Source organism: Procambarus clarkii, chromosome 92, assembly GCF_040958095.1.
Source record: "Procambarus clarkii isolate CNS0578487 chromosome 92, FALCON_Pclarkii_2.0, whole genome shotgun sequence".
Taxonomy (NCBI): domain Eukaryota; kingdom Metazoa; phylum Arthropoda; class Malacostraca; order Decapoda; family Cambaridae; genus Procambarus; species Procambarus clarkii.
In genome coordinates this window covers 5,436,695-5,463,132 of record NC_091241.1, presented here as the reverse complement: position 1 = coordinate 5,463,132, position 26,438 = coordinate 5,436,695, and the positions used below count along the sequence as shown (strand labels likewise).

At 37.7% G+C, this 26,438-nt stretch overlaps 1 protein-coding gene across 1 annotated transcript in view; it reads right to left on the bottom strand.

The window, feature by feature from the left end:
- The window catches only part of LOC123775118 (alpha-mannosidase 2), a 34,953-nt gene extending 21,572 nt beyond the window's left edge, over window positions 1–13,381 (bottom strand). Inside the window, exons 1-9 of the mRNA XM_045770003.2 lie at window positions 13,274–13,381; window positions 9,091–9,162; window positions 6,003–6,120; window positions 5,621–5,793; window positions 5,011–5,167; window positions 4,352–4,499; window positions 3,015–3,186; window positions 2,157–2,297; window positions 228–388 (exon numbers count right to left, since the gene is read on the bottom strand). Coding sequence (XP_045625959.2) covers window positions 228–388; window positions 2,157–2,297; window positions 3,015–3,186; window positions 4,352–4,499; window positions 5,011–5,167; window positions 5,621–5,793; window positions 6,003–6,119 — 1,069 coding nt within the window. The 5' untranslated portion in view covers window position 6,120; window positions 9,091–9,162; window positions 13,274–13,381. The remainder of the gene's footprint in view (window positions 1–227; window positions 389–2,156; window positions 2,298–3,014; window positions 3,187–4,351; window positions 4,500–5,010; window positions 5,168–5,620; window positions 5,794–6,002; window positions 6,121–9,090; window positions 9,163–13,273) is intronic.
- Between the last annotated feature and the right edge of the window lie 13,057 nt (window positions 13,382–26,438).

Sequence of the window (26,438 nt, the reverse complement as noted above, 5' to 3'; positions counted from 1 at the left end):
TCTCTTTCACAAACAAAGTGGTATATGGCTGGAACAAGCTAAGTGAGAAGGTGGTGGAAGCCAAAACCGTTAACAGTTTCAAAGCATTATATGACAAAGTGTGCTGGGAAGACCGGACACCACCAGCATAGCTCTCATCCTGTAGCTAAATTTAGGTAATTACACACATTACACCAGGCCTAAATATCACAACAGTAATACACACACACAAACACACGTGTCCTCACCCCAATTCTGTCGCCACTTGAATTCTAGGTTTTTTTCTTTAGCCAGATGTTTCTTGACAGAGTAGTGGACTCGTTGAATCAACATGTTCTCCAAACCCATGCGTTTCAACAGGTATGCCATAGTAGCAGTCATTCCAAATGGATCAATGGCCCATCCATTGCTGGTGATAAAACTTTTTTTTAATTTAAAAAAATAGAAAAGCATATATTTAGTGATACAAATAACAAACTTCCAGAACTAGAATACTATCTGAAAGGACATTCTGAATGTTTGCTTTCATTAATATTAAACAGTACAGTATTTCTATTATTTAATATTAAAAATTTTGTAAGGCTGAATGGTGAATAATCCTCAAATACAGTAACTCCAATACTTGTGCCACACACAAGATCCTGAGCTGAAAAGCAAACAGTTCCATTAAGGCTACAATCACCCTCTACATTATCATCCAAACTGCAATAATCAACATTATTGTCTTCATAAAAGAAATAACCGACCAATTTGTTCACATCAATCTTAATTTCCATTAATTAATAACACTTTCCTGGATTTTCGACTTGGAATTACGGGTGTTTTGCTTAACCGCTTGTCGGATCACGACGTAAATTTACGGACCGTGTTTTATATTGGGTATTTACTACTCGATCGACTTGGGGTTTGTATGAATATGTTTGCCATTAAATTTTCGTTTTCTCTAAATGGCACAGTGCCTATTTGAGAAAACGGCAATGTATTGTAACTTTGAGGAGAGACTATTGAGTTGGTGACACAACGAGGGTACGCCCACTCCACACACTCTTGTGTTGGCCGCGATCATGATTCTACATTTATATGCATATGTCTGTGTAGAGAATTTTATTCCGAACACTATACAAACAAAAAAAAACGGTGTGAATCAAGTATAAACTTGAAAAAACATGAGCAAAGTAAAAACTTTTTACTCTCACGGGTACAAACACGCGTAAGATTTTATTCGCCGCAAATTTATTTGACGCTCTGTTGGCCAATTCTACCCATGTTCTTATAGAACTTTCTATTGCGAACACATTGCTATAAAAATGAAATACGTAGCTCGAGAAATAATGTCAGAACAGTGAAATAAGTATAAACTTTCAAAGCGCTGCATCACAACAGTGTCGTCGCTGCTGAAATCATGGCTAACGCTTCGCCCAGTTCCCACACTCATGCGAAACATAATTAGACATTGATAGGCATATGTCTGGGTGGGGAATTTTATTGCGAGTTCAGTGATATCAAAATAAGCGCTGTAGGATGACTGTGAGGCTGGCAACAAACGAAAGAGTATGAACATTTACTTCCTGTTTGGGTGTCACGGCGAGTCATCTTCGTGTTTATTTACTTCGTGGTGGGATAGCAAATGCTTGGGCGACATTTTATGCATATGATCTTGTAGAGAATTTTATTGCCAACGCATTGATACCAAAATGAAAAACGTAGCTCGAGAATTGATGTTAGGAGCGTGAAAAGATTATAAACTTTTTTGTGTTTACGCTTGAGCGCCCAGAACACCGCGCACACTTTTTTTTTCAGCGAGTGCCGCACGCACTAAAGTGTTAATATAATTGTTTGCATAAATAATTGACATGATATTTCCTCAGAGATCCATAGAGTTCAACCCAATCCCATTCCGTCAGAGATTTGTGTGTCGCTATGGAAGCAAGGAAGACAAGGTTAGGAACACATGGAGTGGTGCAGCTAGCAAGGGGTAAAGAAACACAGTTTCCGCAACACCATAACTCATAGAACTATGAAATTTCATGAAAGAAATCTCTGCATCAAGTTTAATGTTAGTATAGAAGATAAGATTGAATATCACAATCAAGACTAGCGCATTCATTACTTCACTCCACAGTGTTTAATAATAGTCTTTCTAATAGTATCATTATGACCAAAATGGTATTTCTTACTTGGGTTTAACCCCTAGGTTCAATTTGAGCCATTCATGTCCTTCAATCATCTGCTCAAGCATGGCAAAATAGTGTGGATTTGCTTCATCATTCATGACCCAGCCGCCCGTGACGATCTCCAGCTGACCACGATCTATTAGCCTGTGGAGAACAGGAGAGCAATTACTTCTGATTAGAGTGAGAAGTAAACAAGGGCAATGAACATCATATAATAATATAAAAGTATTTTTCTCCTATCTCTCTCATTGTTTTTGCAATAGCCAACATTTTTTTCCTTACACAAATCTTACACATTCTGTTTAACAATGTTCAATACATGCAACACAGTTACCCCATCATGCCATCAGATTGTCACACTTTCTAACTGCAGCAACCTTTTCCCCATCTTCCAGGTTTCATAGATGCCCAACATTTGTATGTCTCTTTTCCTCATATCATTGTCTTATACAGTAGATAACTCAAATTAGCTCATGTTGTTTTAGGATGGTTCAAGCATGATCCAATATTGCATGTCCCTCTTCCTCAAATCATTGCCCTTTCACAGAAATAACACATTCTCTTCTGCCATGGTTCGTTCAAGCCCAACAGATATGCCACGTCAGCTCACATACTGCTTCATCAACTTGCATACAAAATATAAATAACTATAAAATACAACTTTTGTTTAGTTGCATGAATTCAAAATTTGAGCTGTATAGGATGGCCAGTTTTTCATATCCAGTACAGCTCATTTACGGTATCCTTTGTTGACGAAAGTTTGACACATTGGTCCTCTATAAACTCTATTGCATTAGGAAAGTGTGCAGTGAATGCTGTACATAATTCCTTGTTAGGAGGACAGAGGAAGAGGACCATTACCTCCGCACTGTCTCTCTCACACTCTCGGTCTGCTGATCCCACCACATAGAAAAGTATGATATCTCTGCCCAGATAAATTTTCTGTGCTGATCCACAGGAAGCTTCTCCACCATGTTGTCCAAGATATGACGAGTTTGGTCACTGTAGTACTGATCAAATGTCTTTATCCAACCTGAAATAAAAAAATAATCCAGATAAATAACTTCACAAGCATTAAATCTTATGTATTTTTTTAATTACAGTATAGGGTATAACTACTGTATTATTATTATTATTATTATTATTATTATTATTATAAAAACCTGTACAATATAGATATCGCTGCTTTCATAAACAAACTGAGCTTCTAATTTATAGCGAGATACAGTCACATAAAAAATGAAGAAATACAATCATACAAAATATGAGCAAGTTTAGTCTAGTCATTAATTATGCACCCCATACCCATTCATGAATGGTATTGGAAATGATTACAGACACACATAAAACTATATAGAAGCAATAAAATGCGCGATGTTATACACCAGCTCCATCACGCCCTTGTGAGACCCCACATGGGTGTCACAGTACAGCTCTGGCCACCATACTACAGAATGGATAAAAATTCTCAAATATATGGAGAAGATTCACAGAGTTAATTCCAGGCATTAGACGCCTTCCCTATAAAGAACTATGAAGAATGATTACAAAAACTCAACTTAGACTCTCCAGATATTCATCAAATAGGAAGAACACGAGTGAAACCTACAAATGTATGAAAGGGTTTAGTGAGGGTAATATAAATAAGGTTAAAATAATTTTTAACCAGAGACAAAACAATGCACACATTGAATGCATTCAAAACTAGAAAAGAAATAGATAAACACTGGTTTAGAAAGAGAGCTACAGATCTATGGAACAATTTCCAAGTAACATCATAAAAGCAAACTCGTAAAGTTTCAAGCATTGGTTGGACAAACAAAAGCACGAGTGGGTGGATATAAATGGGAGCTGCCTTATATGGACCAATAGGTCTTCTGCAGATTCTTATATTCTCATGTTCTTGAGCTTTAAGTATTCAGGAAAGTACTCTGGCCTCAAGTACTAAAGAACCTTTTTGGTCTAAATGCACCAAAGGAAGCACTCTGCCCTCCAACAACCCAGGAAACATTTTTGGTCTCGAGTGACCACAGAAGCACCCTGGCCTTAAGTGACCACAGAAATTCATCCAGGGAAGCAAAAAGTATGCATATTATTTCATCTGCCTCCCTCTACATCATCATCATCATCATTTCTCAAAGTAGAGAAGATCATCACACTATATACAGACACGCATACACACACACACATTTGTGTACCTGGATCATTGTGAGAATGTGGCACAACGAATACCCTAAGCTTCTTCCCATGGGACCATTGTGCTGCGTCATACTGGATGTCCCACCCTTGCTTCCACACGCCACCATCAGGGTTGTCAAATTTCAGGAGGTTATAGACATTTTCCATCTGTGGGTGAAGACACACTGAACTCTTAGACCTACAATAGCACGAGTAAGTGACATAAGGATGAGAGCATATAGTAGTGACATATCCAAGTGAATAATGAAGGCACTGTCATGGGAACAGAAGATGTTTGCCTAAGTGGGATAGGAACATTCCATTATTAATTAATTATTTTTAATTATTAATTATCTAGCTTCAGGAAATCACAAGACACTTCATATTCAACAAATATCCTCAGGAACAATGTGGAGGACCAGTGACAAGTTGCCAGCTTCCTGTCCCTGTTGCAACCTCCAGGTAAATATATAATGTATATTTAGTTCAAAATCCAGTTGGAAAAAATCTTCAGGAGCAATGGGAAACATTTGACAAACCAATGGCTTCTTGTCCCCATTGCGGTCACTTGAGAGTGTGACCGCAATCTGGTTAATACAGTATTCATTATCCCTTTTTCTTGCGAAGTTTATTAACAAAAATAAAACCACTTTTTAGCAGTAGTGTGTGGAGCACCAACCTGAATGTCAGCAGGGGACGGCACAGCTTGGGCAAAGATGCAGTCATCCTGCATCACTGCCGCTCGAGTCAGATTGTAATGTATCGGAGAGAGGGAGCTCTTGAGAGGGGCCCCAGGTGCAGGAGCCTGTGCAACGCTAACTGCATTTATGCCATTCCTAAGGGACAATGTTTACCATTAGAAACTTTATGTCTAAATAAAAATACTTTTCACTGCTAAATTACAGTGCATTACAGCTAAGAAAATATTGTAATGAAATATCACCACCATCTGCAGCACTATCTTTTCAGTGGCTTGATAGAGTGGTCATATTTTCCCCATCAGCAGCTTAAGTCTGGTCATATTTTCTGTTAAAGGCTTGAGAGAGATGCCACATTTTTCCTGTCAGGGACCACTCCCTTAAGCCACTGACAGGAAAAATATGACCAATTGGTCATATTCCCTCTGTTAGTAGCTTGAGAGAGTGGTCATATCAATGATTCGAGATAGTGGTAACATTTTCCCTGTCAGTAGCTTGATAAAAATGGTCATATTTTCCCCAACAGTGGCTTAATAGTGGTCATGTTTTCTTGTCAAATAAGTAAAAGGATTAGATGCTAAGTTACTTTACCTGGAAAACTTATTGGCTGCCACTATGCCATACTGGGGACCCAATATAGAATTTGCTCGAGAGTTGGAGCTAGCCAGCTGATGTACCAGACGCTTGATCTCCGAGATAGTGTGCTGATTGGCCTGGATGTCTGCTTCCAGCCTCCGTAACCGAGACTCAAGGGAGAGGATTTCCTGAGGATCACAAGAAAAAGTTTGCAATTTTTCAAGTGCAATGAAAACATCTTGTGGAGAATACAGCTAAAGACATGTGAAGAACAAAACATAAGAGACTCACAGACAGTAAAGAAAAAAGGCAGTGAGAGAGAGAGAGCGAGCCACAGGCAGTGAAAGAGAGACACAGGCAGCAATGGAGAGTTGCAGTGCAAGATATAGATACAGACCTTTTGATCACCTGGTGGGCGGTTGTCTGGAGTCAAGTTAAACACCTGGTACAGCAACACGAGGGTTGCTAAGCTCACAGCTCCCCCAAACACCATTGAAGACACACGCAAACGCATCCTGGAACAATTGTAATCTTTCACAAAATTATAGCAGCTGTTGCACTGTAAATGATTTCTAGTTGTATTTTAACACACAGAGGGAATAGTTGAATCTAGCACAAGAGGGAATTGCTGATGCCAGACATCCTGATATTAGATAAAGATTGCTCTCACCTTCAGTGTGCAAAACAGTACTTTGACCCAAGAGGTCAGGTCTGGTGACCAAGTCAGATACTGTGAATCTTGCTATTTGCATAATTGTAATGGGTCACCTGTACTGAATCAGACTCCTTCTAGTAAAGAGCAGCTGCTTGTCAACTGTTTTGTTGCAAGATAGTTTCAGGCTATCTAATGAGGGCAGGGCTTAGCTCTTGGGCTCCCACATAAATAAGCTAGCAAATTGAGGACAGACAGAAAATAGTGGAGACACACTCACAGAGCGCTTCAGGGTTTAATAATGAAGACCCAGACCCAGGTACAAAGCCCTATGTTGTCAAGGCATAGACACACCTGCCCCGCAACAGTCATCTCATTATATAAGGTCTAAGGTCTTGGAGTATTGTGAGTGTGTGAGGTGATGTATATTACACTGTGGTTCCGATTTAAATGTTTTGTGAATATGTCAGGGGTAGTCAGTCTTGCAGTTTTCTCAGACTTCTGTGACTGGCTCACATTGGTATCTTCGAGTTATATTTTATACATGTAGAGCAAATAATTCATGAATAATAAATGTGTCAACCATTATGGGTGTTGTCCTATTGGCTCAGATAAAAATAGTTGATTGGTGTTTGCACTGTTGCACAGTGTGGTACTATGCTTTGACTGCATTTTCTGCTGATTTGAAGATACTTTTTTTCAGTTTACTTTCTACCACATTGTAAAAGCTCTTCATTCACTCTCTCTAGTTGATTGCTCATTAACTCACTGTAGCTATATGTATTCTAAACAAATTTCTGGGAAGGCATTAACTCTGAGTCAATTCTAAGCTGAGGACAGATGGTAGCTGTTTATTTTTATTGTCATGCTAATACTGAATATATAGGGGTCCTGGTAGTACTGTACTGTTGGGTTCATTCTTGACTCTCAATTGAGAATTCCAGGTTCAAATCCTAGGTGGGCCAGAAATGGTTGGGCTTGTTTCAAATCACCTAATGCCCCTATCCACCTTGCAGTAAGTAATACCCAGGAGTTAGTCAGCCTGTTGTGGGGTTGCATCCTGGGGGGGGGGGGACAGTAATTCGACCCTGGGAGGTTCCTCAATATAAGCCTAACATGTACTGCATGTATAAACTAGCTGCCTGTCCCATGACACAATGAATTAATTATTGGGATGATTTAAAATATGATATAGAAAATTGTCAGATAAATAAGATTTGGCTAATAGCAACCAGACATAACTGATGCTAAAATGTTCAGGTATTCACTGATGGTAGAATACGAAGTGTTATGAATTATCCTCTACCATGTTATAATCCTTCATTTATAATATTACAGTACTCTACAGTACATAAAAAACATTTCAAATGTTCATTTAGAGCACAGAACATGTAATAATGTTATATGGTTGGTTTAAGCATTTAGGATTTAGAGCACAGTGGAACTTCAATACAACGAACTTCAATTCGGTGAATCTCCAGTTGGAACACACACCTTCCATGCCAGATTTACTTACCTGATTCGACGAGCAAGAAGCTATGGATGCATGGATTTGCTTAGGATGTTGGGACCGAGTTCACAGATGAAGGCAACATTACAAGAAGTAGTTGGGGTTTTGGGAAAGCCACTAAGCATATTTAAAACCAAATTCTAAGGTTCTTTTTTCCATTTCCAGTTGCAGATGTTTTCATTCAGTAAAATATAGGCCCTTTATCCTTTGAAAATGAGCTTTCAAGGCTTGGGAGTGGGAAACATGCTAAATGTAGTCAAATCTCTTTACAGACAGGCTCTCTTGCCATTCATACGACAGGTTGAAATTATAATATCGCTCGGTGAAATAGACCACGGAAAAGATCAAGTATGAAGGTAACTCTTAATATGGCCCATATAACGTTTTCAGTTATTTTTGTAGATGGGCACAACATTACAACAAATAGTAAGGGGCCTTGGGAAAGCCACTTAGAATTTGGTTTTAAATACTGTATGCTACGTTTAATTTTAATTTTGAGATTTCCCAGTTTTCATTCACATATATAGAGAGACTTTTTTCTTTGAAAATGAGGTTTAGAGGCTAGGGCATGGGAAATATGCAAGATGCAGATAAATCTCTTTACAGACAGGTTCTCTTGATAGTTGTCCTTCACGTGACAAGTTGAATTTTTAATTTTGCTCTGTGGAAATCAGCCCATAGTGCATGGGATATATTAGGGTATGAATAGTAACTCTTAAAATGGTTCCAATCACATTTTGATGATTTTTGTAGATAGACTCAATGTTATGAGAGATAGTTGAAGCCTTGAGAAAGCCATATTTAAATCCAAATTCTATGGTTTGTTCTCATTTTGAGTTGGCAAGGTTTTTGTTCACTCAGATACAGCCCTGCTACCTTTTGAAAATGAGTTTTGAGGCTGAGGATGTGAAAGATAAGCTAGATGTGGTTACTTTTTTTTGCAATGTTTCTCTGGTACTTGTCTATTATAGTATAGGTTGAAATTAAAATTTCTTGAAATGAAATTGCCCATAGCATGTGGAAAACACATCCTAGAGGCATCTCCAGTTGCAACAAATCCCTCACTGTAAAGAATTGGGGTTGGTCCCATATAATTCATTGAATCAAGGAAGTACTGTATATTTATAAAGCCCCAAATTCCACTCAGCATTTAAGGCATCATTTACCATATGAAAGACAAAATACCATCTTTGAAAGGCATACAAAGTACCACCTTTGTAAGTCACATTATCTATCACAGTGATGTTTTACAAATGTTTTAGTATTTACTGGTACAAAAGTACTGTACATATTATTGAATGTTCCCTCCACAAACAAACTTACCTTGTGGTTTTTGGTACTTTTTTTTCCTGCTTTTCCCAGTGTCAGTCTCAACCCCAAGGCAACTTCATAGTACTGTAGAGAAAGCAATCCATTATTAATATAAAATGACATACACAACAGCAAAGACATTTAAATATCACAACAGTTGAACCTACAAAGAAACGCAGTACTACATTTGAAAGCCTGACAAAACTACCTAGCTTAAATCTGACATCCTACATAATCTATAGCTTAATAAGTAATGTATGGAAGTAAAGGAAATCATGGGAAAAGTAAAGAAAATCATGGGAAAAGTGCAGATCACTTGAGAGCATAGATGTAAAGCCAAGAATCCACAGGATAAAATGTGCATTGTCGCACACATTCTAAAAGCTTTACATCTATCAACATAAAAACAAAGCCAAACCAATTCTGGTCATATCACAACAAAACAACCAGCAAAACATCAGGTTCTCTAACCTGATATTTTGCTGGACAATGTGGGAAACATTTACAATGAGCTCGACAAAGATTTTAAAAAGTACTCGCAACAGGTCAAAAGAAATTACCTGAAAGGAGAGGGGGAGGCCTCACCAGACAAAGTTTCAAGTCTGTAAAAGTACAGTATCTTTCTAATAAAAAATCCTTCTAACCAAAGTCAATTCTTAAAACCTAAAAGCCTTTCCAAGCCATCTCATAAATCCACAGTTGACCCCTAAGTAGTGCTCTAGTTGCCTACACCATTCACTAAGAAACTCTGTATGTAGGTAAAGAGGAGTAACAAGGAAGGGCTTGAGAGCAGCCGAATAATTAATTTGCTCAGAAAGATGCTTTTTATAATGAATGGTATATGTTGAAGAGGATTGCATATCAACATATACCATTAAATAACATAAAATACACAGTCTATAGCTACATGTATCATGAGTTCATCACTGGTATATCATGGCATCTTAGCTTTGGGTCTAGGTTTTCTATTGAAGCCCTGAACATTTCTTGCTACCATATCACGACTTCTTCACTTGAGGCTCAGACACGAGTAAGGAATACAAAACAATGAGTGAAATGCCAGCAATTATGTTATTAGCAATGTCACATGTGTGACAAATGTTTGATATACTCACTCTCTTGCTTAAGAATTTTTTATTTATTTATTTATTTATTTATGCATATACAAGAATGTACATAAGGAATGTGAGGATACAATTATGGTAATTACAGTCTTGTAAAGCCACTAGCACGCGCAGCGTTTCGGGCAGGTCCTTAATCTAAGAAAATTTTAAGGAGGTAAATACTTGCAAAATTTATAGACAAAAAAATGATAACAGATTACATGGAATGAAAAAAAAAAAAAGATGAGAGAAAATTATAGGTACAGTATATTAAAGCACATAGGTAGCTATGATTGATTGCAATGACAGCTTAAAATGGTAGTTGACAACAAATTGGTAGGCACAATACAGCAGAAACAATATAAGATTGATTGCAATGACAGCTTGAATGGTAGTTGACAAAAATTGGTAGTCACAATACAGCATATGGCTAGCACATAAAAGAAGACAGCAATGAACACAATGATAAGGTTGTTTGATATTACATAAAAATTAGGAGATTGGGTACCACTAGGTACAGAGCAAATTTAAAGCTCAGTGTAGGAAACTAAATAGATGAAGTTAGGTACTTTTTGGTTTTGCTTTTAAATAAGGCAAAAGTTTTACAGTTTTTCAATTCACTAGGGAGTGAGTTCCATAGACTAGGTCCCTTAATTTGCATAGTGTTTACACAGATTAAGTTTGACCCTGGGGATATCAAAGAGATATTTATTTCTGGTGTGGTGATAATGGGTCCTATTACATCTGTCCAGGGAGAGTTTCAGAGCATAGTTTGCATTTAAGAACAGGGTTTTGTAAATGTAGTTGACACAAGAGAATGTGTGGAGGGAGTTAATATTTAGCAAGTTTAGAGATTTAAACAAGGGAGCTGAGTGTTGTCTGAAAGCAGAGTTAGTTATTATTCTGATAGCAGATTTTTGCTGTGTGATGATGGGCTTAAGGTGGTTTGCAGTGGTAGACCCCCATGCACAGATACCATAATTAAGATAGGGGTAGATTAGTGCATAATATAGTGAGAGGAGAGCAGAGTTAGGAACATAATATCTGATTTTGGAGAGTATACCAACTGTCTTAGAGACTTTCTTAGTTATGTGTTGAATGTGGGTGCTGAAGTTGAGTCTCTTGTCTAGGAATAGGCCAAGAAACTTGCCAACATTTTTATTACTGATGTTAATGTTGTCTATCTGTAGCTGAATTGCATTTGATGATTTGCTTCCAAATAAGATGTAGTAAGTCTTTTCGATGTTTAATGTTAGTTTGTTCGTTGACATCCATAAGTGGACTTTTTTTAATTCATTATTCACAACATTATTTAGTGTATGTGGGTTGAGGTTCGAGTAGATAAGGGTAGTATCATCAGCAAACAATATAGGTTTGAGAATATTAGAGACATTAGGCAGATCGTTTATATATATAAGAAATAGAAGAGGTCCTAAGATGCTGCCCTGTGGCACTCCAACGGTAATTGGTAGAGTGGAAGAAGTTGTATCATTGATGGTTACATATTGGTGTCTGTCACTAAGATAGGATCGGATGTAGTCAAGGGCAAGGCCTCGGATTCCATAATGCTGGAGTTTAAGTAAGAGGTAGTTGTGATTAACAGTATCAAAGGCTTTTCTTAGGTCAATGAAGAGTCCAATCGGAAACTCATTTTTGTCAAGGGCTGGGTAGATAATGTCAAGGAGACTAATGATTGCATCATTGGTACTCTTTTGGGACCGGAAGCCAAACTGGCAGGGGCTGAGTATGTCGAATTTGATACATTGTATACAGGTGTATGGACACATGTTTATTCAGGTAAAATATAATATATAAAATAATGCAATCAAGCTAAACAAAAAAAGCACAAAAACACGTTTACTGGTTATATAATCACACATATTGTTGTACTGTATGTGGATTGAGGCCTCAGGCCAGTTACTGGAACCATTTAGGTTACTCAGCACATATTTTTCCCAGAATCTGATTTGCCAGTTGATTTACATCAAGATCGCCAATTACTGGTGGGTGCACAGGGAGAAGCAAGGAAACGGTGCTCAATCGCCTTTGACCAGCATTCACATTAAGATCCTTTTGCTTGCATGGCACGTGTGCTGGGTCCGTCTAATTACCCAAAGCTACTCAAACCTATTCAAAGCTACACAAAGCTTCCTAGCACTTTCGTTAGTAATGAATAAATATGATATATTTACTTATTACAGTATAATGTTGGTGCTGAATGTAGAACATGAAAAACATAATTTTACTCTGAAAAAGTATAATTCTATAACGAAATCAGACAAAAATAAGCTACTGGTGACGCCAAAGCAAGTCGACAGTCCAAGCGACAATGTTTGCTGGCATATGAGCCTCTTGTACCTACCTAACCTAACCAACCTACCCAAACATAACCTAACCTAAACTATCCAAACATAGCTTAATATAACCTCTAGGCAACAATAATATTTTGAATAATTTGTTCATCTTGGATAAATTGCTCCACAACATTGTTGCTTGGATTGTCGACTTCCTATGGCCTCTTGTGCCACTTAGTTTCGTCGAATTTAATTATAAATTTATATTACTTCAGAGAAAAAATATGATTTTTAATATTCTACATTCAACACCAACAATATAGTGAGTAAATATATCATATTTCTTCATTACTTACGTAATGCTAGGTAGCTTTGAGTAAATTTGGGTAGCTTTGGGTAATTAGATGGATTGCATGTGCTTGTGTTTACACCACAGGGTGCCCCTAAAGTCACTGTCAAGTCCAGTCTGCCCACTTTGAGAGAGATTTTGGACCTTAGGCTGACTTCCACGAAGCCATAACCTAATTCCCTCCCACAAGACCGTGACCTGACTCCTCCATGAGACCGTGACCTGACCTTCCCCTCCGTTGGAGAGTAGAAATATTTTAAGCTACTCCATCCTTTTGAGATGTACCTTATTGTCTCAACAAACTTACTTGAAACTTGAACCTGACCGTCCCCCATCACCATGACACTATGACCTGACCCCTTCCCGCATCATGACCTGACTTCCCCTATGAGACTATGACCTGACCCCGTGCCACGAGACCATGGCCAGGTAAGAGAAGTGCCACGCACCAACACACACACAACTCTCGCCACCGTCTCCGGCTCCTGCTGTTGGCACTACTGCCACTCCAGCTGACAGCTCTCCTTCGCAGAGTTCCGGCTTACGTTCTCTTCGCCACTATCTCTCTAATCTTGGATTTCTCAACATATCACCATCTAATACGAGTTTCAAATATTTAAATTAATGTAAATGAATGTTATACTCTTCAGCATAATGAATAATTTACTCTAATAGGAAATATTTCAATACATAAATTGGCTTTTAATAATCCGGATCAAGCAACCGTCTGTCGTAAACACACGACTAATTAACCTGTTTCCACAAGAGTCATTTCGTTCATACATTATTATTTATATAATTTGTATTCAGTAGTTATAGCTTTTAAACGTGTAGGCTATATAGGAAAAGGTTGCAGATATGATGTATAGGTATAAAGAGGCGCGCACACTTGCTACATGTTTGTTAGAAGGCAATTTTAAGATATAAAATATATATAAATGGCATATATTTATCTTGTTTGATATGCTATTTCGAAGGTCTAATTGTGGACTTTGTTACAGTTCTTGCGGCCACTCTATACTTTAATACTTAATATATTCATGCCACGTGTCTATAGTGGCCGTAGATCATACTATGGTTTATTTATTTTACTTATTTATAGACAAGAAGGTACATATTGGGTTTATGAGAGTAGTTTTTTTTAGGTTAGTTCATTTATTATGCACCCCATACCCATCTTGTGGGCGGTAGTGGAAAGGGTTACAGAGGCACATAATGGGCTCAGGGACTGAACCTCACAATTCATTTAGCTAAGCAAGTTACAATCTTGATGAGCTAGTTACAAAATTCAATATAAGCCGTCACATCAACAATGGGTTCGAGATCGACCTCAAGTACAGGTTCTAAATTAAGCAACTGACATATGTGGAGAGCTAGTGTCAAAATTTATATGTTTGTCCTGCACACCGCCCCCCATCCAGTGGGCAGCGGTGAGAGTACATCGTTGTTTTTACAGTCTTGTAAATAATCCGGCCACACTTACGGCCAATCTATACTTTAATGCTTAATATATTCATGCACGGTTGCCAGATCTAAGTTGCGGAAAGTAGAGAGCTGACGCTCTAAAAGTAGCGGATTTGTAATAAAAGTAGCCCAATCTTTTTCAGTGAATGATATGGGTTTCAAAGTAATATATTTTGATATATAGAGTACACTAAGCGATGTTAATTGTTTTATTAATATTATTTCTGCACATACACACACACATATTATATATATATATATATATATATATATATATATATATATATATATATATATATATATATATATATATATATATATATATATATATATATATATATGTCGTACCTAGTAGCCAGAACTCACTTCTCAGCCTACTATTCAAGGCCCGATTTGCCTAATAAGCCAAGTTTTCCTGAATTAATATATTTACTATATTTTTTTTCTTATGAAATGATAAAGCAACCCTTTTCTCTATGTATGAGGTCAATTTTATGTTATTGGAGTTAAAATTAACGTAGATATATGACCGAACCTAACCAACCCTACCTAACCTAACCTAACCAATATTTATAGGTAAGGTTAGGTTAGGTAGCCAAAAAAAGCTAGGTTAGGTTAGGTTAGGTAGGCTAGGTAGACGAAAAAACATTAATTCATGAAAACTTGGCTTATTAGGCAAATCGGGCCTTGAATAGTAGGCTGAGAAGTGCGTTCTGGCTATTAGGTACGACATATATATATATATATATATATATATATATATGTCGTACCTAGTAGCCAGAACTCACTTCTATGCCTACTATGCAAGGCCCAATTTGCCTAATAAGCCAAGTTTTCATGAATTAATATATTTTCTTTATTTTTTTTCTTATGAAATGATAAAGCTACCCATTTCGTTATGTATGAGGTCAATATTTTTTTATTGGAGTTAAAATTAACGTAGATATATGACCGAACCTAACCAACCCTACCTAACCTAACCTAACCTATCTTTATAGGTTAGGTTAGGTTAGGTAGCTGAAAAGGTTAGGTTAGGTTAGGTTAGGTAGGTTAGGTAGTCGAAAAACAATTAATTCATGAAAACTTGGCTTATTAGGCAAATCGGGCCTTGCATAGTAGTCATAGAAGTGCGTTCTGGCTACTAGGTACGACATATATATATATATATATATATATATATATATATGTCGTACCTAGTAGCCAGAACTCACTTCTCAGCCTACTATGCAAGGCCCGATTTGCCTAATAAGCCAAGTTTTCATGAATTAATTGTTTTTCGACTACCTAACCTAACCTAACCTAACTTTTTATGCTACCTAACCAAACCTAACCTATAAAGATAGGTTAGGTTAGGTTAGGTAGGGTTGGTTAGGTTCGGTCATATATCTACGTTAATTTTAACTCCAATAAAAAAAGTGACCTCATACATAATGAAATGGGTAGCTTTATCATTTCATAAGAAAAAAATTAGAAAAAATATATTAATTCAGGAAAACTTGGCTTATTAGGCAAATCGGGCCTTGAATAGTAGGCCAAAAAGTGAGTTCTGGCTACTAGGTACGACATATATATATATATATATATATAATATTATATATATATATGTCGTACCTAGTAGCCAGAACTCACTTCTCAGCCTACTATGCGAGGCCCGATTTGCCTAATAAGCCAAGTTTTACTGAATTATTATATTTTCTCTAATTTTTTTCTTATGAAATGATAAAGCTACCCATTTCATTATGTATGAGGTCAATTTTTTTTAATTGGAGTTAAAATTAACGTAGATATATGACCGAACCTAACCAACCCTACCTAACCTAACCTAACCTATCTTTATAGGTTAGGTTAGGTTAGGTAGCCGAAAACGTTAGGTTAGGTTAGGTTAGGTAGGTTAGGTTGTCGAAAAAACATTAATTCATGAAAACTAGGCTTATTAGGCAAATCGGGCCTTGCATAGTAGGCTGAGAAGTGAGTTCTGGCTACTAGGTACGACATATATATATATATATATATATATATATATCTTTATCTATGTCGTACCTAGTAGCCAGAACTCACTTCTCAGCCTACTATTCAAGGCCCGATTTGCATAATAAGCCAAGTTTTCCTGAATTAATATATTTACTATAATTTTTTTCTTATGAAATGATAAAGCAACCCTTTTCTCTATGTATGAGGTCAATTTTTTTTTATTGGAGTTAAAATTAATGTAGATATATGACCGAACCTAACCAACCCTACCTAACCTAACCTAACCTATATTTATAGGTAAGGTTAGGTTAGGTAGCCAAAAAAAGCTAGGTTAGGTTAGGTTAGGTAGGTTAGGTAGACGAAAAAACATTAATTCATGAAAACTAGGCTTATTAGGCAAATCGGGCCTTGAATAGTAGGCTGAGAAGTGCGTTCTGGCTATTAGGTACGACATATATATATATATATATATATATATATATATATATATATATATATATATATATATATATATATATATATGTCGTACCTAGTAGCCAGAACGCACTTCTCAGCCTACTATGCAAGGCCCGATTTGCCTAATAAGCCAAGTTTTCCTGAATTAATATATTTTCTCAATTTTTTTTCTTATGAAATGATAAAGCTACCCATTTCATTATACATGAGGTCAATTTTTTTTTATTGGAGTTAAAATTAACGTAGATATATGACCGAACCTAACCAACCCTACCTAACCTAACCTAACCTATCTTTATAGGTTAGGTTCGGTTAGGTAGCCGAAAAAGTTAGGTTAGGTTAGGTTAGGTAGGTTAGGTAGTCGAAAAAACATTAATTCATGAAAACTTGGCTTATTAGGCAAATCGGGCCTTGCATAGTAGGCTGAAAAGTGCGTTCTGGCTACTAGGTACGACATATATATATATATATATATATATATATATATATATATATATATATATATATATATATATATATATATATATATTAGTATATTTTGGTAGCAGTCTTTCCTGTAGACATATATTATTAAATATGACCGAAAAAGTAAGATTAATAATTCTAACACGAATTTTCTCAATCTTTCGTACATTATGCTTCACTGTTGGAGGTAAATCAAAAATCACTTCTCCAAAATTCATTTTTATTTCTAGTCTGACGCGACACGGGCGCGTTTCGTAAAACTTATTACATTTTCAAAGACTTCACAAATACACAACTGATTAGAACTTGCGTTTCCCTGATTTTATATCTACATTTGAGTGAGGTGGGAAGGGTGATGTGGCATTACATTTGAGTGAGGTGGGAAGGATGATGTGGCATTAACACAAGACAGAACACTAGAGGATATTAATAGGGTATTAAAAGTATCAACACAAGACAGAACAGAAACAATGGGTATTGGATAGAAGTGTTTGTAGAAAGCCTATTGGTCCATATTTCTTGATGCTTCTATATTGGAGCGGAGTCTTGAGGTGGGTAGAATATAGTTGTGCAATAATTGGCTGTTGATTGCTGGTGTTGACTTCTTGATGTGGACTTACTGCGGGGCGCACGGGCCACAGGGATAAGAGCCTCGTTGGACGTAGAATCGCTGTTTACCAACGTACCTGTGGACGAGACAATCGGAATGATAGCCGACAGAGTGTATCGTGATCCAGCCTGTACTCCTCTTGACATGCCAGAAAGTATTCTGAGGAAACTACTCCAAGCTTGTACTAAAGAGGCACCCTTCTTGAGCCCGGATGGGCACATGTATAAGCAAGTAGATGGGGTCGCCATGGGTTCTCCCCTAGGTGTCCTGTTTGCAAACTTCTACATGGGTACCATCGAGCAAAAAGTCTTAGTCGACATGAACTTGAAACCGGCCATATACTGCAGGTATGTTGACGACATTTTTACACAGGTACCTGATGTCAGACATCTGCAGGAGCTGAAGGAGGCATTTGAGCAGAGTTCCGTGCTGCGTTTCACTTACGAGACGGAAAAGGATGAGAAGCTGCCTTTTCTAGATGTAACAGTCATGGAAAAGGGCGGAGGTTTCCACACTGCAGTCTACACAAAGGAAACAAACATAGGAATGTGCCTAAATGCCAACAGCGACTGCCCTGACAGGTACAAGAGGAGTGTTGTTAACGCATACGTCGACCGTGCTCTCAGCCACAGCTCAGAATGGAAGCAAGTCGACGAAGAACTCTGTAGGGTAAGGCAGGTTCTAGTCAATAACGGCTTCTCCAATGGTTTCATCGAAGACATCATAAGAAGGAAAGTGAAAAGCCATGCAACCTCCGAAGAGACAACTAACACAACACCTATACCCCCTATTAGACTATTTTACAGGAACTTCTTTTCCACAGCTCATAAAACAGAGGAAAGGGTCCTGAAAGATATTGTTAATAGAAACGTTATCCCTACAGACAAAAATCAGAGGATACAACTGACGATTTACTATAAAACCAGAAAAACGGCCAGCCTACTCATGAGAAACTCTCCAGACACGAAACAGAACGCTTTAAAAGAGACTAACGTCGTCTATGCCTTCAAATGCCCACTTGGGGACTGTAAGCTCCAAAAAACCCAGTATATAGGCAAGACAACAACATCTCTTTCTAGGCGTTTAACGATGCATAAACAACAGGGCTCCATTAAGGAACATATAATCTCTTCCCATAACCAAACCATCGCCAGAGAAATCCTAGTAAACAACACAGAAATCATCGATAGATACAGCGATAGCAGGCGGCTTGACGTTTGCGAGGCACTACACATCAAGAAGTCAACACCAGCAATCAACAGCCAATTATTGCACAACTATATTCTACCCACCTCAAGACTCCGCTCCAATATAGAAGCATCAAGAAATATGGACCAATAGGCTTTCTACAAACACTTCTATCCAATACCCATTGTTTCTGTTCTGTCTTGTGTTGATACTTTTAATACCCTATTAATATCCTCTAGTGTTCTGTCTTGTGTTAATGCCACATCATCCTTCCCACCTCACTCAAATGTAATGCCACATCACCCTTCCCACCTCACTCAAATGTAGATATAAAATCAGGGAAACGCAAGTTCTAATCAGTTGTGTATTTGTGAAGTCTTTGAAAATGTAATAAGTTTTACGAAACGCGCCCGTGTCGCGTCAGACTAGAAATAAAAATGAATTTTGGAGAAGTGATTTTTGATTTACCTCCAACAGTGAAGCATAATGTACGAAAGATTGAGAAAATTCGTGTTAGAATTATTAATCTTACTTTTTCGGTCATATTTAATAATATATATATATATATATATATATATATATATATATATATATATATATATATATATATATATATATATATATATATATATATATATATATATATGACAATGTTAGACCACGAAGGAAAAATGAAACAGGAAATTTCCTTAAGTACTTTCGTATATTAAATACATCTTCAGAAGGTCATTTTACAGATCGAGTGATGGATATAAATAGGCAGGAGAATGCAGTGAAAGGACTCGCAGTAATGTATGCAGTGAAAGGACTCGCCCAAAGAATGTGTTATGTTTACCATATTTCTCTGGGTTTGAGAATATTGTCAAGGCCTTGAAACTTTTTAATATAGATGTAATGTTTAGCTACGAAAACACTGTTGGTAAGCTATTAGTAAGGAACAGCCCTCGTAGTGATAATTGCGTCATTTATAAAATACCTTGTAAGGAATGTAATAAGTTCTATGTCGGGCAAACATCTAAAGATTTAAAATGTAGAATATCGCAACATAAATACTCTGTAAGACATGGCCAATTATCTAATGCTTTGTTTGTGCATTTGTCAGAAAAAGCTCACCAAATTGATTGGGAGAGTGCGTCTTCAATAACAAATTGTAAAAGCACCTATAACAGAAACATAATTGAATCCGCTTTGATACAGATCACCAAAGAAAGTAATTTGAATATTAGCAGTGGTCTATATAACTTAGATCCATTTCTAATAGATCAGCTAAAAGGCGATTTAAGTAGAATCATTGAAAAACATTTGTCTCACTAATTTATTGTATATATTTACCTCTTTATGTTATAATTACCTATGTATTATGCTTGTATGTCTGCTGTATCAGATGGGCCATTGGGCTACATCGGATGGGCCAATTGGGTGCATCTGATGGGCCAATGGGCCTTCTGCGTTGTCCAAGTATTGTACCTACCTTACTTCACCACTCTCTCCTGCCTATTTATATCCATCACTCGATCTGTAAAATGACCTTCTGAAGATGTATTTAATATACGAAAGTACTTAAGGAAATTTCCTGTTTCATTTTTCCTTCGTGGTCTGACATTGTCACATTCTTAATCACGTGTTTATTTTCGTGATATACACACACACATATATATATATATATATATATATATATATATATATATATATATATATATATATATATATATATATATATATATATATATATATATATATATATATATATGTCGTACCTAGTAGCCAGAACTCACTTCTCAGCCTACTATTCAAGGCCCGAATTGCCTAATAAGCCAAGTTTTCCTGAATTAATATATTTACTATAATTTTTTTTTTATGAAATGATAAAGCTACCCTTTTCTCTATGTATGAGGTCAAATTTTTTATTGGAGTTAAAATTAACGTAGATATATGACCGAACCTAACCAACCCTACCTAACCTAACCTAACCTATATTTATAGGTAAGGTTAGGTTAGGTAGCCAAAAAAAGCTAGGTTAGGTTAGGTTAGGTAGGTTAGGTAGACGAAAAAACATTAATTCATGAAAACTTGGCTTATTAGGCAAATCGGGCCTTGAATAGTAGGCTGAGAAGTGCGTTCTGGCTATTAGGTACGACATATATATATATATATATATATATATATATATATATATATATATATATATATATATATATATATATATATATATATATATATATATATATGTATATATGTATATATATATTATATATATATATATATATATATATATATATATATATATATATATATATATGTATATATATATATATGTATATATATATATATGTATATATATATATATATATATATATATGTATATATATATATATATATGTATATATATATATATATATATATATATATATATATATATATATATATATATATATATATATATATATATGTATATATGTATATATATATTATATATATATATATATATATATATATATATATATATATATATGTATATATATATATATATGTATATATATATATATATATATGTATATATATATATATGTATATATATATATATATATATATACATATATATATATATATATATATATATATACATATATATATATATACATATATATATATATATATATATATATATATATATATATATATATATATATATATATATTCAAAGACTTTAGTTTACAAACTCACAACTGAAACTGAATAGAGCTTACACATCTTCGAGTTTATATCTACATTTGGGTGAGGTGGATGAGGTGAAAACAAACTTTCAACAATGGGTATTGAATGGGTATTAAATTCAAACACAAGACAGAACACGAAACAATGGGTATTGAATGGAAGTAATTGTAGAAAGCCTATTGGTCCATATTTCTTGATGCTTCTATATTGGAGCGGAGTCTTGAAGTGGGTAGAATATAGTTGTGCATTAATTGGCTGTTGATTGCTGGTGTTGACTTCTTGATGTGTAGTGCCTCGCAGACGTCAAGCCGCCTGCTATCGCTGTATCTATCGATGATTTCTGTGTTGTTTGCTAAGATTTCTCTGGTGATGGTTTGTTTGTGGGAAGAGATTATATGTTCCTTAATGGAGCCCTGTTGCTTATGCATCGTTAAACGCCTGGAAAGAGATGTTGTTGTCTTGCCTATATACTGGGTTTTTTGAGGCTTACAGTCCCCAAGAGGGCATTTGAAGGCATAGACGACGTTGGTCTCTTTTAAAGAGTTCTGCTTTGTGTCTGGAGAGTTTCTCATGAGTAGGCTGGCCGTTTTTCTGGTTTTATAGTAAATCGTCAGTTGTATCTTCTGATTTTTGTCTGTAGGGATAACGTTTCTACTGACAATATCTTTCAGGACCCTTTCCCTCCATCACAAATGTCACCTCCATCGACATTTATATCGGCAGAAACCCCGCCAAAACACTGGCCCGTCAGGAAGGTTGAAATGGAAGTTAATATATAGGTGGAAGAGGCTATAAGAGGCTGGCAGGCGGCCGGAGCCTATAGTTGGGTCCCCTGGCTTCACCTAGAAGTCAACATGGGGTCCCCTGGCTTCACCTAGAAGTCAACAGGGGGTCCCCTGGCTTCACCTAGAAGTCAACATGGGGTCCCCTGGCTTATCTTTATCTAGAAGTCAACATGGGGACCCCTGGCTTATCTTTATCTAAAAGTCAACATGGGGTCCCCTGGCTTATCTTTATCTAGAAGTCAACATGGGTTCCCCTGGCTTATCTTTATCTAGAATTTAACATGGGGTCCCCTGGGCTTATCTTTATCTAGAAGTCCACATGGGACCCCTGGCTCATCTTTATCTAGAAGTCCACATGGGGTCCCCTGGCTTATCTTTATCTAGAAGTCAACATGGGGTCCCCTGGCTTATCTTTATCTAGAAGTCAACATGGGGACCCCTGGCTTATCTTTATCTAGAAGTCAACATGGGGTCCCTTGGCTTATCTTTATCTAGAAGTCAACATGGGGTCCCCTGGCTTATCTTTATCTAGAAGTCAACATGGGGTCCCCTGGCTTATCTTTATCTAGAAGTCCACATGGGGTCCCCTGGCTTATCTTTATCTAGAAGTCAACATGGGGTCCCCTGGCTTATCTTTATCTAGAAGTCAACATGGGGTCTCCTGGCTTATCTTTATCTAGAAGTCAACATGGGGACCCCTGGCTTATCTTTATCTAAAAGTCAACATGGGGTCCCCTGGCTTATCTTTATCTAGAAGTCAACATGGGTTCCCTGGCTTATCTTTATCTAGAATTTAACATGGGGTCCCCTGGGCTTATCTTTATCTAGAAGTCCACATGGGACCCCTGGCTCATCTTTATCTAGAAGTCCACATGGGGTCCCCTGGCTTATCTTTATCTAGAAGTCCACATGGGGTCCCCTGGCTTATCTTTATCTAGAAGTCAACATGGGGTCCCCTGGCTTATCTTTATCTAGAAGTCAACATGGGGTCTCCTGGCTTATCTTTATCTAGAAGTCAATATGGGGTCCCCTGGCTTATCTTTATCTAGAAGTCCACATGGGACCCCTGGCTCATCTTTATCTAGAAGTCCACATGGGGTCCCCTGGCTTATCTTTATCTAGAAGTCCACATGGGGTCCCCTGGCTTATCTTTATCTAGAAGTCAACATGGGGTCCCCTGGCTTATCTTTATCTAGAAGTCAACATGGGGTCTCCTGGCTTATCTTTATCTAGAAGTCAACATGGGGACCCCTGGCTTATCTTTATCTAAAAGTCAACATGGGGTCCCCTGGCTTATCTTTATCTAGAAGTCAACATGGGTTCCCTGGCTTATCTTTATCTAGAATTTAACATGGGGTCCCCTGGGCTTATCTTTATCTAGAAGTCCACATGGGACCCCTGGCTCATCTTTATCTAGAAGTCCACATGGGGTCCCCTGGCTTATCTTTATCTAGAAGTCCACATGGGGTCCCCTGGCTTATCTTTATCTAGAAGTCAACATGGGGTCCCCTGGCTTATCTTTATCTAGAAGTCAACATGGGGTCTCCTGGCTTATCTTTATCTAGAAGTCAATATGGGGTCCCCTGGCTTATCTTTATCTAGAAGTCAACATGGGGACCCCCTGGCTTCCCCAACAAGGGGAAGCCTAACCTCTCGCCCGGGAAGGCACTCACAGGTAAGCACGACGCCGGGTTCGACAAAGACTTGGAACATCACGTTAGTTAACATACAACGCAACAGGTATACTAGGCTGGCAGGCGGGGCATAAAGCGCTAGACTTCACTTCCGCCTTAATCACTGACAGGTAATGTTGTTTAAGATTCAGCTACTGGGAACAAAAGTTCCAAGTAGCACGGGCTATGGTGAGCCCGTAGTGGACTTACCTGGCACAGGAACGGGGGCTGAGACTGATAGGTAAGCACTCATAGGCCTTTATAGGCAGGACGGGTTGAATAGGGGTGGGGTGTGGGGGAGTGGGGGCAGGGAAGACAGGGGCTAGTCATCCAGCCAGCGTGCGAGGGGGTGACCGACCTCAGTTCACCTCGCTGTGCCACTCCCTCCATCATCTTCCCACCTCTTCCCTGTATTAACTGTGGCGTCGTACCTAACACTGAGTACGAGGACCACGAGGTCTTCCTCGAATCTGACCTTAAAGTTGTGGACGGAGGTGGCTTTTACGACTTCTTTCAGGCCATTCCACTTGTTGACCACTCATAGAGGGTACGAGCATTTCCATAAATTTCTAGAACTCATTTGAATTTCCAGCTTCCTCTTACGTCCTCTCGTCCTACTTTCTCTTAATTTAAAGAGACTGGCCTTGTTCATCTCGTATATTTCCATCCTCTCTATCGTGTAGATACCTCCTGGTCTCCTCTCATGGAGTAGACATCTCCTGGTCTCCCCTCATGGAGTAGACATCTGGTCTCCTCTCATGGAGGTAGATACCTCCTGGTCTCCTCTCATGGGGTAGATACCTCCTGGTCTCCCCTCATGGAGTAGACATCTGGTCTCCTCTCATGGAGGTAGATACCTCCTGGTCTCCTCTCATGGGGTAGATACCTCCAGGTCTCCTCTCTCAATTTCCCCCTCTCCATTACCTTACATTTCTTGGGACTGAACTTTAACATCCTCTTCTGTGTTCACTCCTGGAGGTTTCCCAGACCTTCCTGAAGCTTTCTGCAGTCGTCCTCAGTTTCTACATTCATCATTAGCTTTTCATCATCTGCATACACTGACATGTATGGGCTCCCTCCCTCGGGTACATCTGACACATAAATTAAGAACAGCAACGGACCAAGGGCCGAGCCCTGCGCTTCTTTCACTTTAACCCTCTGTTCTCTAGCCCTTAGGTACTCCATCACCAGTTCAGCATTTTCCCAGTTATCGCAACTCATCTATCCGACGCTAATGAAGGGCTGGTGTATCATAACAGGAGCCATGGCAGGATGTACAGAATACCCCCGTTGAAAAGCAGAGATGCAACAGGTACTCTGAGAGAAAACTCTATCAACATCAGGGCCCGAGACTGTTCAACACGCTTCCACTACACCTAAGAGGCATAAGAGACTCCACACCCCAGAAGGATTCGAGCCCCGACAGCCAGGAGCACTATGCATCATGGCGAGCCTAGTTCCTTAACCACTCGACCACTGTGACTACAAAAGTCATTGGTAGCTGAGGCTATATCCCCAACGACCCGACGGCACTTGGTGGTAAGCTTGGGCATAGATATTTCATCGAACCACCTCACTTTGTGGGGCCACGTGAGCAACACAAATGCGAACAAGCTTAAAAATCCTTCTGGGGTGTGGAGTTTTCTGTTGCATATTGGCTTGGGGACCATTCAATGCACCATTTGGTGTATAAGGGTTGGATGTCTATGCCGCTGCACATATACACACACACACACACACACACACACACACACACACACACACACACACACACACACACACATATATATATATATATATATATATATATATATATATATATATATATATATATATATATATATATATATGTCGTACCTAGTAGCCAGAACTCACTTCTCAGCCTACTATTCAAGGCCCGATTTGCCTAATAAGCCAAGTTTTCCTGAATTAATATATTTACTATAATTTTTTTCTTATGAAATGATAAAGCAACCCTTTTCTCTATGTATGAGGTCAATTTTTTTTATTGGAGTTAAAATTAACGTAGATATATGACCGAACCTAACCAACCCTACCTAACCTAACCTAACCTATATTTATAGGTAAGGTTAGGTTAGGTAGCCAAAAAAAGCTAGGTTAGGTTAGGTTAGGTAGGTTAGGTAGACGAAAAAACATTAATTCATGAAAACTTGGCTTATTAGGCAAATCGGGCCTTGAATAGTAGGCTGAGAAGTGCGTTCTGGCTATTAGGTACGACATATATATATATATAATATAATATATTCTTGTTGTATTGGGCTACCAG